The sequence below is a fragment of the Xylocopa sonorina genome, chromosome 5, assembly GCF_050948175.1.
Source record: "Xylocopa sonorina isolate GNS202 chromosome 5, iyXylSono1_principal, whole genome shotgun sequence".
Taxonomy (NCBI): domain Eukaryota; kingdom Metazoa; phylum Arthropoda; class Insecta; order Hymenoptera; family Apidae; genus Xylocopa; species Xylocopa sonorina.
In genome coordinates, this window is record NC_135197.1 from 2,509,432 (window position 1) to 2,526,441 (window position 17,010).

A 17,010-nucleotide genomic window follows, 5' to 3' on the forward strand; every position below is an offset into this window, starting at 1 on the left:
TGTCCAGCAGTGGTGAAACCACGAGTGCGAAATATCGGCGGCGGGTGACGTTTGTTGTTAGTGTTTTTATAGTGATACCAATTAATCGAGATACATCCTTCTAATCGTACGGAATATTTTTACTTGGTCAAAATGTCGAGCATGGTAAGTCGAGGAAACATCTAGAATTGTTCGAGTATTTCATTTTCCCACTCTTGAGTCTACTTGGCTCGTTATGTACCACTTTTTAAGGATATTCTTCTATCGTTGAATGATGAAACATTCCTATCGAAGAAGAGGACAATTCTTATCGAAATTCTATTGTTATATATTCTTTTTAAACGCGTCAAGTGTTCGTTTCCTTTTTTTTCCTTTTGCAATGAAATCTGTTTGAAGGAAAGTTTTTACTCTGAAAATGTATGTCGTGACGTTACATTTGGATTTAAAAAAAAATTGTCGGAATTGTTTGTGTATTAAACGAGTCGATATCAACGCTGCGCTGTTTTCTAAATCAAACTTGTTGCGTACGGGACCGTTTGAAAGCGCGTAAAATGTTACGCGCAGCATGACATAACCTCACTTCAGGAAGATGCGTTAGGCAAACGTGGTTAAGAGCAGAGGCGAGTTAGTTTCGACTAACTTATAACCAAAACCAAACATCCGTGTCTTAAATAAAAGATGTAATATATAATATAATATATAAATTTTAGAATGTGTCGCGAAACCCCGTTGAGGTGCTCGTAGAAAGCATTCCCGCTAAACATTGATTCAAATTTAAATTTATTTGCATTATGAATTATTTACATTCGGGTTTCTATTCCTAGCATCTCTACTAGTACCTCTGTATTAATTATTTCAGTAAATAAGGATTTTAACGCGTACTCTTCATTTTTTTCTTTTCTACGTGTCCTTCCATTTAAATACTAGTTCAGAGTTCTTGTCCGTTTTTATGTATCTATAACGTTACGTATATTACTGTACCATTGATAAATGTAAAGCGTAACACGATAGCGTATTTCCTTGGCATAAATAACGTTACTAGTAATTATAATCATTATGACGGTGTAAATCAAACACGCGCGCATAAATTAACATTTTTACGACACCATAATTCTAACAAATTGTACATTATTTAGTCTTTTCTCGTTAAATGCATAGAATAGTTTCGTTACCAAAATATATACTGGCATAACCGGTTTTTCAACCACGTTTTCGCATCCAATTTTAGTAAAGAACCTCGCATTCAACGTTGCGCAATCGACACGTGATGTCCTTATCAAAAATCAACTTTTGTCACAACGAAAATACATTCGACTTTATAGAAATTTCCGAACTGTTCTTAACAACAAATAATAACGATGGCGATTTCGAGTACGGCTGGAAGGGATCATAGAAATTGTTTAGAAAAGTGTCTGAATAAACGTTGTGATAAAACAGTTACACTATTTTTCGATAACAGCCGTAGCCATATATCTCGTGCTCTTTTAATGGTCTCTTCGTCCTTGGTGAAAGTTGAAAAGTTAGAATTCCTGCCATTCTCTATAGCACGTTAAAAGTAATTTGAGTTCGTCCGCGTTTCGTGCGGAAAAAATTGTCGCGTTTAGCCTTGTTAATCGGGAAACGATACTAAATGCTGCACTTTTATACGGTTTCCTCTGAAAAAAGAAGGAAACGGTAATGTAGTTATTCTGATTCACATATCTGCTATCAGTCTGTTTACTGAGATAACAGAAAAGTCGTGTATAGTACACTATGCTATGTAATACGTTACACACTGTAGCGTGGTAACTTGTGAGCAGAGAATATCTTACAGACCACCTATTGGGCAACATTGTGTAAGAACTATACAGTTACCTATTGTTTACTTTGTTCACTGATTAAATATAGTAGTGCGTAGTGGCTAGAGCGATGTACGTAATTTTATCGCTATTAGTTCAACAGGCTTAAGTAACATCGAATTGATGAGATTGTGGTTACGCAGCGTGCCCTGCAGGCTTCCTCGTTGACTTTATTTCTTCTATAGCTAAAAATAACACTAAGACGTCATATTCAAAAAACATATAATAAAACTATGGTACACACTACGACAGTAGATTGTTTTTATAATATATCGATGTCTAGCTGAGATTGCTGAATTGATGTTTCATATATCGAATAAATTCAACGATACTTTATATATATACTCGAAATAAAGTTTTAATATCGAGGTATTATTGGATATATTTCATAAATGAGATATTACTTAAGTAAATTCAGCTTGCATCACGACTAACGATGTTGTGTTGATTTGTACTAAATCGTCTGAAACACCCTATACAATTGAGATGTAGGAAATACAGTAAGGATAAAACGGTTGATTTATGATTTTTCGCGTATCACGTAGAAAAGCATTAGGTTAGAGTGAATTACAAAAGGTATCTTTAACTGTAAATCTATAATCATCATGTAACGTACCTGGGTAATCATAAGATAGCTGTTCTAATGTACTGTTAATGTCTTAAGGAAGTTACGAAAGAAACTGTTCGAAGGAGCCTGGTCAGAACATAATGAACTATGAAGAAATCTTTAGAAAACGAAACAAACGAGTTGGAATTTGTATTTTTCTTAACTTATGAAATAAGTAATAGTTTTATCCTCAGCTTTTTTAAACATCAACATCTTAATATATTTTCGCTTGAAATTAAGGAAAGGCACTCATTGTACATTATATTCTTTCCATGAATCGTTTGAAATACGTATTTCTCTTGAATTCGAGCTCCATTAGTCATTAGGTGCAACTTGGAGCTGGTTTTGTTCAAAGGTACTTATCTCGTGTATTGATTGAATCTGCCTCTTCCACATTATGGTACCAAAGAGTGGATATAAAGAGTGGAAAGATACAAAAGATGGAAAGCAATGGATAAGTACAAAATATGAAAGTTATATCGCAGTCAGAAGTTTTTCTTCGTGTAACGCGTGTAAAATAACTAAAAATCCATACTCTTAATACACGGACTGTAAATACATGTGTACGTATATATTTAAATATATGTGTACAGTGATAATTAAATGTACAAGTACGAAAAAAGAAATTATTCTAGTTAATGTACATTTGTATTCATATCTGCTTACATGCATATGCATGCGCGCATACAATGCTGTGTAGCCTGTATAATTGTTACGGGTTGGCATGATATAATGAGGTTCCGAACCAAACAGATACTTTTCTTTTTGAGAGTAGCCAGGCCGATAATTAACATTTACCTATCGCATAAATATACACGTGTGCCTGCAATGAAAGTGCACGGTATTCTTATACTGAAAATAACGGATTTATTTGTTAAACGTGCAGATACACGTGTGTATTCAAGCGCACGTAAAATGGGGACCTCTAATTGCGATAATCAATAAGCGATAAACTTACAGATCGATACATTAGGTGAGATTAAAGGCTTTCCGTGATAATTTTTGCTTTTCTAATTTTGTTGTACAATCAATTTAATCTTTTTATTTTCTACGCATTTTATACGGAGTTACTTAAATTTTATAGGAATTTATTATTTTCTTTAGATTCATGTTTCTCTGTACAGACAAGTTGTAAACAACACATGACTGTTCAAATAAGTGAATCTTGATATAATTAGAATATCTGTTGCTTAAACTTAAATTTAATCTTTTCAATGATTAGGAAATAATACATTCGATTCGTTGAACACTACCTGTAGATTTTATATGTATGTTTTTATTAATTAAGTTATTAAGCTTCTGAGTCTTCATTAAATTATAATAAGTTTATGTAAATATATCACTTTTTAGCTGATGGGATGTGTTATACTTGTTGCGTTGTGTTTCCTTTTTTGAAATTTATATATTACGAGATAAATAGTTATTTTTATTAAACATTTATTAAACATCTTTTCGTGCCTAGTGTGACAGGATTTTTAATCATTTTTAACGATTATAATGTTTAATAATTTGAGAAGCACTTATTATAGAAGTTATAATTCATTTTTTGCACGTTTCATGTATTTAAATGTATTACGAGCTGTCGATATGTTTTTAAGGAAGATCGATCTTATCGAAATAAGTTAAAACGAATAAACTTACCGTTCGATGGAACTACAGGGAATTCTTTGGATTGCCATCCAGTATTATCGTGGCTCCAGTAGGTGGCGATGGGAGCACTTTAGATATTGCAGATTCCTATATTACATTTAAATATAAAAATGTACATATACGTATATATCCACGTGTACTATTTAACGAGCATACTCTTTTAAATTAGTCTTGCATACAATAATAGAACATTTGAAGTTATATGGAGATAAAAAAATCGATTAAACGCAATAAATCATTTTCTAATGTGCCTTTACAAAGAATATACAAGCAACTTAGATCGGAAACTAGACAAGCAAACAGGATCATTCCTTGGTTGCGACGGTTTCAGTTTGACAAATTATGGTAGCTTTAAGATAACAGGTAAGATAAACGCCTCGGTGTAGTAAAGGTGGTCTCGCATCAGGTTGTTGTCAATGTGTCAGAGCGTGTTCTGCGGAACGATTCAGACCTGTGTTTTATGTTACCCTAACGCATACACGATCCATGCTCGCCCAAGATATAATATCTTAATAGTAATAATCTTGTTTCCGTTTACACTTGAAAAATCTATATAATTAGGTATCAGAATGTTGCTACCTGTGCAACTTAAAATGCTACTAGGATATTTAAATAATAACTTGTATCATGCTATATAAACATCTATATTTGTCACATATTTACTATACATATATACTATACATTATATATTTTCCATCAAATATAATTAAATATATTTAAAAATAATACACGTATAGTAATATGTGAATCAGTATACATATCTGATAGCAATGTTTATCAAACATATGTATCGTTGTAAAAAATTGTTAACAATCTGAAGAACGATGATCGCAGTACTTGCCGCTTCGAACCTTCTTCACGGATTAATCAAGGTCGATTAGGAATCGGTTATTTGTACAGCAGATCATCCGACAATTAATGTTTCACCCCAGGACGTAGTTATAGGTTTTGTAGCAATCTATTGTGAAAAATGATGGTTATGATGGACCACCTTTGGCGGTTCACGAAGAATTTTTGTAAGATTACCATAAACACCTTTGCCACCCTCTATCGCGAACAAAGTAGGTAGAATAGTTTCGCGTCCCTTCTCGAGAAGTAATGTTGCGGCAATGACTAATGATATTGGAATACTTCGGAGGGAGAAGCCCGTAAGAAAGCATAAGAGAGAAAGTCAGGAGCGTACCCGTGTCACTTTAAAACCTCGACTCTACTACTTTTCAAGAAAACGAAGATAATTCCTTCGGTCAAGTTTTTGCGTTACCAATGAGCAACTAGAAGTAGTTCTTAATGATAACATACTTCTGTGGACAAAATAATAGAATATTCCACGTTGGTTCTAATCATTTCCACTGCTGCAATAACTGCAGTTGCATCGATCAGATAAATTACAATCTCGTCGCTTGATATTTAAGGAAGGAAGCAATCATTAAAAAATTCATGTCGATCTTTGCTCTTTGTCTTCCTCTTTGACTGACCGATTCATTAAACACGCTTAAACGTCGCAGCATTAAAAGACGAAACAATACAACGGCACCGAAAACTCGAGCGGCCATCTCATTGGCACCCCCCTTCGTACGGGGTGGCTCGTAGAGCAGCAGCCGACTTCAGGCTCATTAACAAGCAAAGGATCCATGATTAGTCAGTAATTATGGTGACGGGGATAAAGACAGCGGCACAATAAATCGCGGCGCGTCCGCGTGGCATAATGCAGGCGTTATATCGGAGATATTATCGGCACGTCGGTGTCTCTTTCCGTCCGTCCGATTCGTTCGCGCGTTGCCGACCTATCGAACTCTCGCATAGGTCGATTCGCGTCTCTTGCCTTAACCTTCCTGCCGTCAACCGCATCCGGCTCGTTAACATTTTTTTAATCGAACACCGACCGAAACCGGGCAGACGTGTTCGACGGTGTTCCACGTACGCCCGGCCGTGATTCGTGCCGGATGCGTTTACACTCCTTTATAGCTCGGCGGATTCAAAGGGACGCCGTCTTCTTCATTTGTCAACCGGCTCTTCTTGGCCCTCCTTCGCTACGCCTTCTAACTTATTCTACGATAAGAAAGGACCATCGTCCCGTTGCGACCATTCACGTCGATCTTGCTTTCTCCGCTCTGCCTCGCGCGCCCTCGTCTCCTCCGAGGCCTCCTCTTCGCGTTCGAACGTTTCGAATTCTCTCCTCGCGTCCTTGTGGAATTTCGAACTCCTTCGACCGTGCCTCGATGGATACGTACAATGGAGATCGGGAATCGATCTTCATTCTTCCTTTTTTTCCTTTTTAGAAGTTATATCAGTGTAATATTTTTTATTTTTCGTGAATTACGGCGAAAGTTCTTGCATTCTCTTGCCCTCGAGCGATATTCGTAAAAATGTTTATTATATCGCAGAAAAAGACTATAAATCCTGTTTTCTCCAGTATAGAATATGTCTGTACGGAAATCCAGCAATGCCGCGCATTCGTGTGCACGAACGTGGTTACTATTTAAACGATTCCATTCGAGAAGATGGAGGCTGGAAAAATTTCAGGAGCGCAACGTTCCCTGTTCCACGGGGACGGACACCGTGTCTCGTGCAATTCCCCTTTCCGTATGTCTGCCGGCAAGAAAATGGATTCAAAATTTAACGGTCAGCCTCCGATGGATCAAACGATTCCGTTCCACCGGCGTGTACGAGATGTCCCTGGAAATATTTTGACGTCGAGCAAGATCCCCGTGTGATCGATGCCCGTTCCCCAGAGATTACGTCGTGAATTGCAGTTTCTTCGCGGCGGACGCGCACCGTGCCACGCTGTTGTTTGATTTCTCACAGAAGCGCGCGGCTCAGAACGAATCAAAGCGCCGCCGACATCTGTTCGTTTCTGCTGTTTCGCGGATGTTCACCGGGTTTCCACGATCGCGCATACAGATAGGCAACCAGCGCGCCAACGATCGCCCCTGCCCGCGTTAACCCGCTAATCCTCCGCGTATGTATGCATACGCAGCCGCCGATTTTTACTTCGAAACTTAATGGTTCCACGTAACGTCACAGAGTTGACGGATAAATATAATCAACACGATGGATACCACTGGAATACCTGTGACAATAGTTTAACAACGCGCTGCTTCGTCACTCGACAGCAGCAGTGTAAGAAATTTATTACATTTCCGAACAGACATTATCGATGTTAGATAATGTAGATACGCGGGAAATTTTTTAAACGTACGAATACTTCTTTAGGCTATCCATTTACTATTAGTTAGTGGATGTTCTAAACGTTACTAGAGCTTAGCTCCTTATCTAAGTAGCACTTACGATAAGTTAAGACTTGAAAGCAACAATTTCAACGAACTTGTCTGGAATAAAAATAACAGAAGGTTACAAGCGATAAAGTTGTTGTACATGCTGCGTTACTTATACCAGATTACTCATGTTGATAAGTATGATTAGTACAAGTTATGTATTATGGAAGACGTGTACTATAAAATATAAGTAATTTATTTTATATGTATGTCGTTCTGTTACAATTAAACAATTGAATATTTCGTTGTTGTATCACAACGGTTGTAATACTTTGTCGAATCTAATACAAAGTACTCGCGCCATTAGAGATGAACGAATCGGATGATTCAGTCGGAACAATTATCGCGTACAAAAACGTTCTCGAATGTACACATTTCTAAAGAGCGATTAGCTCGTCTGGTCCAAGAATGCAGCATTTTATTTGCACTAATGGCGGCCATAACGGAGCAAAGGCGTCCATCGTGAAATCGCTGGCCGCGAGACCGGTTCTCTTCCGTGCGTAATTATAAGCTTCGAACCAATCACGCGATGTCCCAGAAAAAATCCGCTGGACTCGCGGGTCTCGTCGATCTAATCAACGGCGACACTTTGGCGAAGTTTCGCGGGAGACGTTAATTATTAATGGCCGCCGACAAACGGCCGGAATCGATGCCGAAGGAGGCAATAATGATGCACAAAAAGAGTCGAAAGAGTTCGCGTCTCCTGTATCCAGTTCGTAAGAACCGAGGGGCTTCGGGTAACTTCAGGTTCACCCGGGATTGCCGAGGGAAATGCGGTTGTTCGGCGAACGGTTCGCTAGGAAAAACTCCACGTACTTCGAGTTTCAAATAAAATTAAAACCGTATTGGATCGCATAAGTGGTGAAAGGCTTGCGTTACCCTTCGCTTTGTATGCAGGACATTTTTGCGCGAAGTTGCGAGTTATATAAATTGCCACTCTGTATATGTAACAGAATGCGTAATACAATTTTTAATTAATCTTGAATAACAAAAAGATAGACCAAAATGTTGTTTTATAGTTTTTTAAAGACGTGAACATTTTACGGTTAACCTTAGTCGTAATATCTACATACGAGAATGTCAATTAGGAAATATCTATAGCGTTGAATATATAATACCATAAATAATCATAAGTTAGAATACTAGTTGAAAAGACTTTGAATCAGCCGGACGAGCGGGATTCTAATTTATTCGATTTCAATAAAATGGAGGCGCCAGTGTGTCATGCAAAATCGCCTCCCTGTTGACATTATGACTTATCACGTGCGTAAATGTTACCGATAGCTACGTCAAATATTTAGATTGCGTCTGTGAGTCCGCGTACGAATCTACATCTCTTGTATCAATTCGATAAATTATTTCACCGGCACTCGTAAATCGCCGCATGTGTACCCATATAATTACCATGCAATTATATTCAAATGTGCTCGTACAAATAAATTGCTATGCATACCGGATTCTAAGTATAGGTATTACATGGTATGACAAGTATGAAGCTACTTGAAAAACGACCGCGATAATACCAGATAACACTGCTATTATTCATATTAATAGTTGCAACAAGATTTATCATTTTCTCTCCGGTCAACCGATGGATTTATTCGCTCCCTACCCTGGAACACCAAACTAAATTTAAAACTTTTTTTGACTAAAAAAGAAAGGAAAATTGTAAACTATTCTTAACATCATCGAATTAAAATGTATTTAATTCGAGATATATTAAAATGCTCGCTATCATTGAAAGAAATAATTAGCAATATCAGGTGAACGTCTCAACTATTTATACGGAGGAATAACGTCCATCGAACTGGCTCTCTTCCCGACTATGCATGAAACGATCGCCGCCCTTCTCGTTTCATCTACGACGACGCCTTCCCGCGTCTTGGACGTACGAATAAAAAACGCGGAATACATAATACGTGGGCTTGGCAGCGCACGGCACGAGGGTTGAGAAAAGAGAAAGAGATAGATACGCCCCTGTCGGGGTGAACGTTCGTGACGGGACCGTCGGCGTTCCCTTTGTGCACGCACCGCCCCTGACCGCTTTGCCTCCTCGATACACACCACCACGCGAACTCGTACGTACGTGCATACACGCGTCATCCTCGCCATCCCCCGCGAGCTTCGCCTCCCTCGATTTCCTCTCTCCCTCTCCCTCTCTCTCTCTACGGTCGAAGGGATACGCGCGTGGATACATTATACGAATTACATCGACGATACGTCGATGGGACACGAGATAGGGGCTGGTTTGGCTGAGGCCAGCGTCGATAGCCAAACTATTTTTCGTGGCTCTCCCTCCGCGGTCGATCTTCCTACCGACGTATCTCCTACATCCTTTCCTCGATCGGCCATTCCGTCCCTTTTTACTTTTTCTTCTCCTCCTCGTCCTCTCTTTCTCGCGGAATGATTCATTGACCGTACAAACTCATTTGGATGTTTAGAACCCCCCTTTTTTTTGTTGCCAAATGAAACTTTGAAAGACGTTAATGATTTACCGCGTCGTACGATTGTTGCGTCTCGAGTGCTGACTTATCTTTGGGATTGTTTTCGGTTCGCCGGTGCTCTTTTTGAGAAAGATGTTCGAAGCAATGTCTACTTTTGCGAATTATTGTTGCAAGTTAGAGTGATGTAAGTCAGAAATGTGAAGTTATTAGAAAGGAAGCTGGTTTCTTTCAAGTAGTTGCTCGAGACTTCGAATTTGTTGAAATGCGTGCATCTGACGGACACGCTTCACGGCGATACTTGGTCTTTCCCAGAAAAATCAACGCATTCACAGTATACCTTTGTTGTAAATTATCGGCAGAGTTCAGCGCTTAATTAAAGTTTAATGCCCCTTATCTCGTTCGACGATAAGAATGAACTCAGTGCTATAACCGATAATTACTATGGTACGTGAAAATGTTATCAATTTTTCGAACGACACATGTACTTTTAAGTACACCAGAAATTACAAATGTTTCAATATGTATCGAATGGAATTTTGTAACAAGAACACCGGAGAGGATCATTTCTGTCTTGCAAGCACCTTTCTCGTTCTTCTCGAATTAATCAACAATTGTAATCGCTCTTAACAAGTGTTGAGAAAAAGCAGCTGCGCATTGCTGCGCTTTGAAAAGAAGAAAAGTGATAGCTGCTTGAGCGCACTTCGTTTCACTGCATTTTAACTATTTTCTTTTATAGAGGCACTAAATGTTTCCTGAATTCTTTTTATAATTGTTCCCCCGTTTAGAAGAGACCATTATATATTTAACGAGACACTGAGTAGATATCCCTCAAATAGTTGTTCTATTTGACCAACCTTTTCTTCTTCTTCTTCATCAGAATGAATTCGTCCAAGCAATTCCTCTGAACCTGTATTACACAGTTTATTTGTTCAATAATTTTCTTAGTAATGCGAATTTTCATTTAACTTCAACCTTTCGAACTTTCACGTATGATTCATCTCAAATCAGAAGTTCTGTAGCTTTATATTTTTATTATTTAGATTTTTAATTATCATTTAATTGTCATAAATCGTCAGGAGAGAACGAAGAGAATAATTGGAGCTACTTTTGGAAAATACTAGGTGCGCGATGTATTCAGAAAATCTGAAAAATGTGTTCCGTAGAGTGGAGGTATGTTCTGTTAGTGATCGGTGCTCTGTGGCAAGACAGGCGTCCCCCAGGATACGCTTTTCCTCTCTCCCGCCTCACGTCCCAGATCCTGCAGGATCATTAATCAAATTCCCCTTTTAGCCGCGCCTCCCTCTACCCCTTCCTTTATCCCCTCTCCGGCACGAACGTTCGTCCGCCATTACTGTACGGCTGCGTGCACGACGCATTAATTAAAACCAGGAAATTAATGCTTTATGCTTTTGAATCTACCCACTCTTCCTCTCTTCCTCTTTCTCTCTCTCGCTCCAACGAAGACGCACTCAGCCTTTAGAAAGTTGCTTACTTTTTTCTCCCTCTTTCCTCTTCTTTTTTTCTATTTATCTCGTGGAAGAATTCTACTTTTGAATCATCTAACGGAACGCTCTTCGATAAAACGTCCCTCGAACACTTGCAAGTGTACTTGTATCTTGTAGCGATCGATTAGATTTCTTAGCCGTTGTTACATTGTGAACAATGTGCGTCCCGGATTCTACGATTCGCGCACTTGTTTGGGTGCTTCGATTTCGCGCGAATTGATAACATCGAGAGTCAAACACGATCGCGATAAACCATGTCGGTTTTTATCTCTGGTACGACGCGTGCTAAAAATGTTGTTCGAAGCAGGCGATAATAATGTTGGATCGTTTCGGAAGTAACGAGCGAAATGTCAATTTATTAATTTGTAAAATTGCACGGCGTTCTACTGAATATTGTGCGCACCATTTTGAGCTATGTAAATGTCAGACGATTAACTATCTTCTGAATTTCGATGCACTTTTATGAAAACCCTTTCTTTTTCCTGACCATAATGATTATCTTTAAATAATTTCTCTGGACTTAAATTGTACAGCTTTTTTTTCAAAAATTTCTTTAATATACCTACAAATAAATAATAACAATTTCTGTACCTATATTTTCCTCGAAACAAAAGAAATTGCTTAAATAAACGCAACGACGATGCAGTATATTGCGAATGATTTTATCGCGACTAGGTACGTAAGATATAATTGTAAATATTCTCAAATATTGAATGTTCAAGAATATTCCAAAATGTAAGCATAAGAATACGTGTCTGCTTGTATGCGAGTGTCTGAAAAAACAACTGAGACTGAATGATAATCCCTACAGAAGAATCGAGAATGTTCGTCGAGCGAATGGATATAAAGATACATATGTGACGCGCGAGAGCAGTTTAAAAAAAGCAATAAAGTAGTGCGTTTAATAAAAATAACCTAACAATCCCCATTCGACTACAATTACGTTTGTTTCCGCGAAAACCTTGCAATCCCACAATATTATCGATGCGAACGCCCATCACCAGTCCTACGAATTTTGCAAGCAGCTCGCAGGTTTCCAGAAATCGGGACGAGGATCGGTTACCGCAACGTTCATCGTTCGATTGAATGGACGAATCGGACGGTGAGCGGTGAGAAAAACGTCTCCAGCAGGAGCCCTTTTCCGGAAGAAGCGAGGAAACGAGTAGGCGTCACCCGTGGGACCCATTAGCGGTCACCGTCTACCTCAGTTTACCCGCAGAACGTCGAAATGCCACTTGCAACTCGACGCGAACGCCAAGTAATTTATGAACAGCGAACAGGATTCGCGGAACGTCGTTCGCCACGGTTCCTTCCCTTTATTCATGCTGTAGTCATTACTTTACAAGCAGTGCAGAAAGATCTCACGCGCGGATCTTTCGTTCGGTTACACTTGGCCACTTTACCCGCTCCGCCGATCAGACGAAGACTGCCGATTCCGTGATACTCTTTTGTAGATTTATTAGCTCGAATACGCGCGACAGAATTCGGTGTTCAATGACAGACACGTATATTAGAGATTGCACTCTGTGCGTGTGTGCACTCACTACTGTCTTTTTTTTTATTTCTATGTTACGCATCACTTTTGTTATCTTATTTTTATGATTATTAGCAAAATGGTATCTTCGCGTGAAATTAATTCGTTTCTTCGCTTCTCTGAAGTTAAATCGATTGGAAGTTACTGTTTAGCTTTGTAAATATAAGTAGCATCCGTGTATACGTTTTAGAACTAAATTTGAGAAATTTCCAAGAGTTTGATGATCTGAATCTGGTAGAATTAAATTGATCGTGGAACTGTCAAATATGAAACATATTTCATTCTCATTCGAACTTCTTATAATTGTAGCTACACCCAGTCATAATAATTCCACTTGTTTCGGATGAGTTATGTTCCTCCACGATGCTTGGCTCTTATTTTCAAAAGTTACTTAAGGTTTCCCAAGGGAAGACAATAGGAAGTTACACCCGCAGGCATTTCACGTTCGAACGAGGCAACCTGCCGGTGCGTCCTCGGTTCGAAACGAAAGGGTGGCGTGAAAATCGAGGATAATACTGGTCAACCTAACGGTAGAACCACCATTAGGCCTATTTATCGGCCGAAGCCAAGCTAGGTTGGGTGCATCCTGACAGGTTCATCGGTTGCGGGAAGCATGCACTCTTCTGTTGGGAGATTCGACGCACAACTGGCTGACGAAAGGGTGGCAAAGGTGGCGTTATGCTGTAACGAGATTATCGACCGATTCGTAAAAGTTACTTATTACCAGCCGCTATTCAGTATAATTAATCTTCGATTCGTGTTACATTCATCGTATCGAGCGTTATTCCTCGCGCAGTATTCTTTCCTTTTTTCATCATAGAACCCTCGCGTTTTACGGTGGATAAATTATTTGTTTACACGAGGATCTGTCGATGCAGCATCTGTTACCTTTGAGTCTCGGTTATTCATGATTGAGGATTTTGCGTTGATCTGTCGTGTCATACAAGTATTTGAGGTATTCAATTAGGTGTACGATCGTACGAAAGAATGTTCGTGTCGATTGCGTTGAAGAAAGAGTCAAAGATATCTTACGTTTAATAAAAATATTAATCTGTTACAAGTATATAGAATTTTTATTTTCTATAAACAGAAGTTGTTAAATTGATTATATAAAAAAAATACAAACTCTGATTACAAGAAGAATTTAATATTTTTATTAGTAGGTATACGATTACGTATAAAAATAAATACCAAATTAAAACAGTACGATGCAACGGTAATAAAAATCAAATCAAGTAATGTGTGAAACGTACGAATATGTAACGTTTAAACGACATTATATATCTGATCGATACTCTCTGGAAATTATGTAGCAACGATCGCACACAAACCGAAACAAATACCTTAATTGAAGGAAACAAAATGCCAACAGCTAAAGAAAATCGTAAGAATGGCACTTGAGGACAAGAAATTGAAACTATTACATAGCAGGACACGTAAACGATTAAAAAGGATAATTAAGATAAAAACCAATCGCAAAGCGAAACGAGAACGTTGGTTCGCATGAAAATCGGGAGTAGCAACGTCATGTTTCGAGAAGTTTATACGTACCAATCTCCGTCTGAACAGTTCCGTATATCTTTTACGGTCTCATATCTGAGACACTGTCGAGGCCCCTTGTAATTTCGAAATTTAATTATATATTCAGTTATTAATTCTGCAAACATGTCATTTTTTTTAAGTAAATGTCACGTATCGATAAGAGTATCGATCTCTTATCAGGCTACGTAAATATCAAATCGCTCTTTGATTCGAATCCTGCATTTCATAAAGCGTAATTTTTAGCGATTATTACATTCGATTTTCGTGTTACTTGAATACTTAAGCGCCAACGATCGAGGATTCTTGTTCCGTAATAGATTATGTAATACAGAGGAAATATAAGTTGTTTTTATAACTCATTACCGAAACATTTATATATCCGAATTTTTTTTCAATTCTATACAACGTTTCATTTTGTTTTCAAGTATAGAATTACTTAATTACGGATAAAGTTTGTATAAAACGCTACAAGATTTACTGCATGACCACCTTTACTTACATAAATTCTTCAATTATTTCACATGGAAACTTTTATAAGTCTTAAAATTTTTCCACAGGGTGGCCTCGAATACTTTACGCGGAGGTCCATTACGCAGCTGCAGAAAATCGTAGCGTCATAAGAGTAGCCATGTACTAAAACGAATCAGAAGATATCCCATTACAAAGAAACGTGTAAATCGTTTCAGTAATTTCGAAGCTTTTGCGGATCAGCTGGCAAACAGTATAAAAACATTTGAAACCTTAATTTTTTACTACGAAATTATTCAGTTGCTACCGTCAGGACTATCTTCTTACCAATATAAGTCATCAACCATCCAAATCAATTTATTTAAAAGAAAAATGAATTAAATTTTCTATATATACAAACGTAAAAATGTAGTGCGTGCAAAAGTATACGCGTGTTCTGCATATATTAAGCATAGTTGTTGAAATTCCACGACATTCAAGATGGACGCTGGAACCTTAAGTAAATACGAAGTTCTCGCCAGAAATATTGTTGCGCGAGTTTATAGGAATCGTAACGGGAGCCGAAACAATCGGTAGAATGATCCATCAAGCTTGATCGGGAAATCCACTCCAACGCGATCGGTTCGACGTCGTATTGTCCGGTCTGGCGTCGATATCCCCTCGTTTCCGCGGAGGAGCGTCTGATTATTCGGAGAGATTGGCTTCGCTCGTTGTCATCGGCGACAATGGGGAGTAATTACATTATCACGGTGTTGTATGATCGACATTCGATGCAGTAAGTTATAAAACGTACAGTCATCGGCTCGTGTCCCGCAGAAGCGGAGTCTTTTCCTTTAGGAAGACGGATCGATTCGAGAACCGCGAGGTCCCTGTTGCACCTGTTATCCCCGGACAGCCGGACAATCGCGGCCGCGGAAATATTTCTCGAGATGCACGAGCCAATGAAATCTTACCGTCTGGACTGTTGTTTCAGTTACGTGGATCCTCCAATTTATTCGTGGCGTAAATCTTCGATCGAATGGACGATTATGTATTAAAGGATACACGGTTTGATTGTCAATAGTCTGTAATTGCCGACGAATGAATACATCGATTTTCTTCTTACAATTTCATTTTTTGTGATATTCGTATTAACTTTGTAAAGTGGAATGATTTCAAATTTCTATTTTGATGTATGTTCTAACCCTTTGCATTCTGCTTCTTTCTGGACATTAACAACAGAAACTATTGCTAAAGTAGCAGTATTTTTTTAACGTCTCCCGCAATAGAAAATTTCCATTTCAATAGAAAACCAGGGAAAACCATCTGAAAAAGTTAAACCTCCTTAATTAATACCGATGTCCCCTTAGAGTGCAAAGAGCACTTAGATGTAGAAACTTGGACACTTCGAATCGAATAACAAGCACAATAAATTCGCATTGGCAAACTGATATTGAGTAACTCGAATTGAAGTTACTCGAAGCAAACGAACTCGAGTATCGAGGTAGAGTGCAGAAACTTGAGTCGACGTTTCAAGTCACGATACACACTCGACTAACAAAAATCAATGTAAATACAAAATTAAAATCACATTGTTCCAACTCAGCCATAATACAGACAACAGATTCACGTCAATAGAATACTAAAAACTGCTTAAACACGTGGAGAATTTAATTGGTATTCGTAGTCACGTTCGCGTACGGTCTCGTTACACTGTACCTTCTGGTACGTATCCCACCGCGTGGCTAATCGAATAAGAATTTAAAGGCGCCGGTATCATTGGCAGAGGCGAGCGCGCCAGGTGAAACGCGCGGGCCCAACCGGCGGAATCGTGAACGGAGGGCGCTCGAGGAGATCGGCTCGCAGCTGTGGGCGCGGCGGATATCCCGCTGCGTCTCTCCAACATGGCCGTCGCCCACGCTTCGCTCCCTTTTCTCGCCGCGTCCTCCATTTCTTCCCATCGCCGCATCGAATTACACGCCCGGTGAAGTAATTTTCGTGGTCCGTTGATCGACCGTGATGCAGAAACATATCCGTTACCACCGATGCGCCGTGTTCGAATTTCCGATCCCGCGATAACCAGCCCCGAAAGATTAATGGCCGCGCCACTGTCTTTGCGCCGCGCAGGACCGTCCAACGATTATTTCCGATCGATCTCCGCGAAATTACGCGTACGCGCGGCAAATAAA

The 17,010-nt window shown here is 39.0% G+C and overlaps 1 protein-coding gene across 5 annotated transcripts in view; it reads left to right on the top strand.

Moving 5' to 3' along the window:
• Nucleotides 1-17,010, top strand: part of Cnc (NFE2 like bZIP transcription factor cap-n-collar) — a 103,933-nt gene that overhangs the window by 14,189 nt on the left and 72,734 nt on the right. The window contains exon 1 of one of the 5 annotated variants that reach the window (XM_076895049.1): nucleotides 118-144. The exons of the other annotated variants lie outside the window; for them this stretch is intronic. Within the exon in view, the coding sequence (XP_076751164.1) occupies nucleotides 133-144 (12 nt within the window). The 5' untranslated portion in view covers nucleotides 118-132. Of the gene's footprint in view, nucleotides 1-117; nucleotides 145-17,010 lie in introns of those variants that run through there. 5 annotated transcript variants of the gene reach the window in all.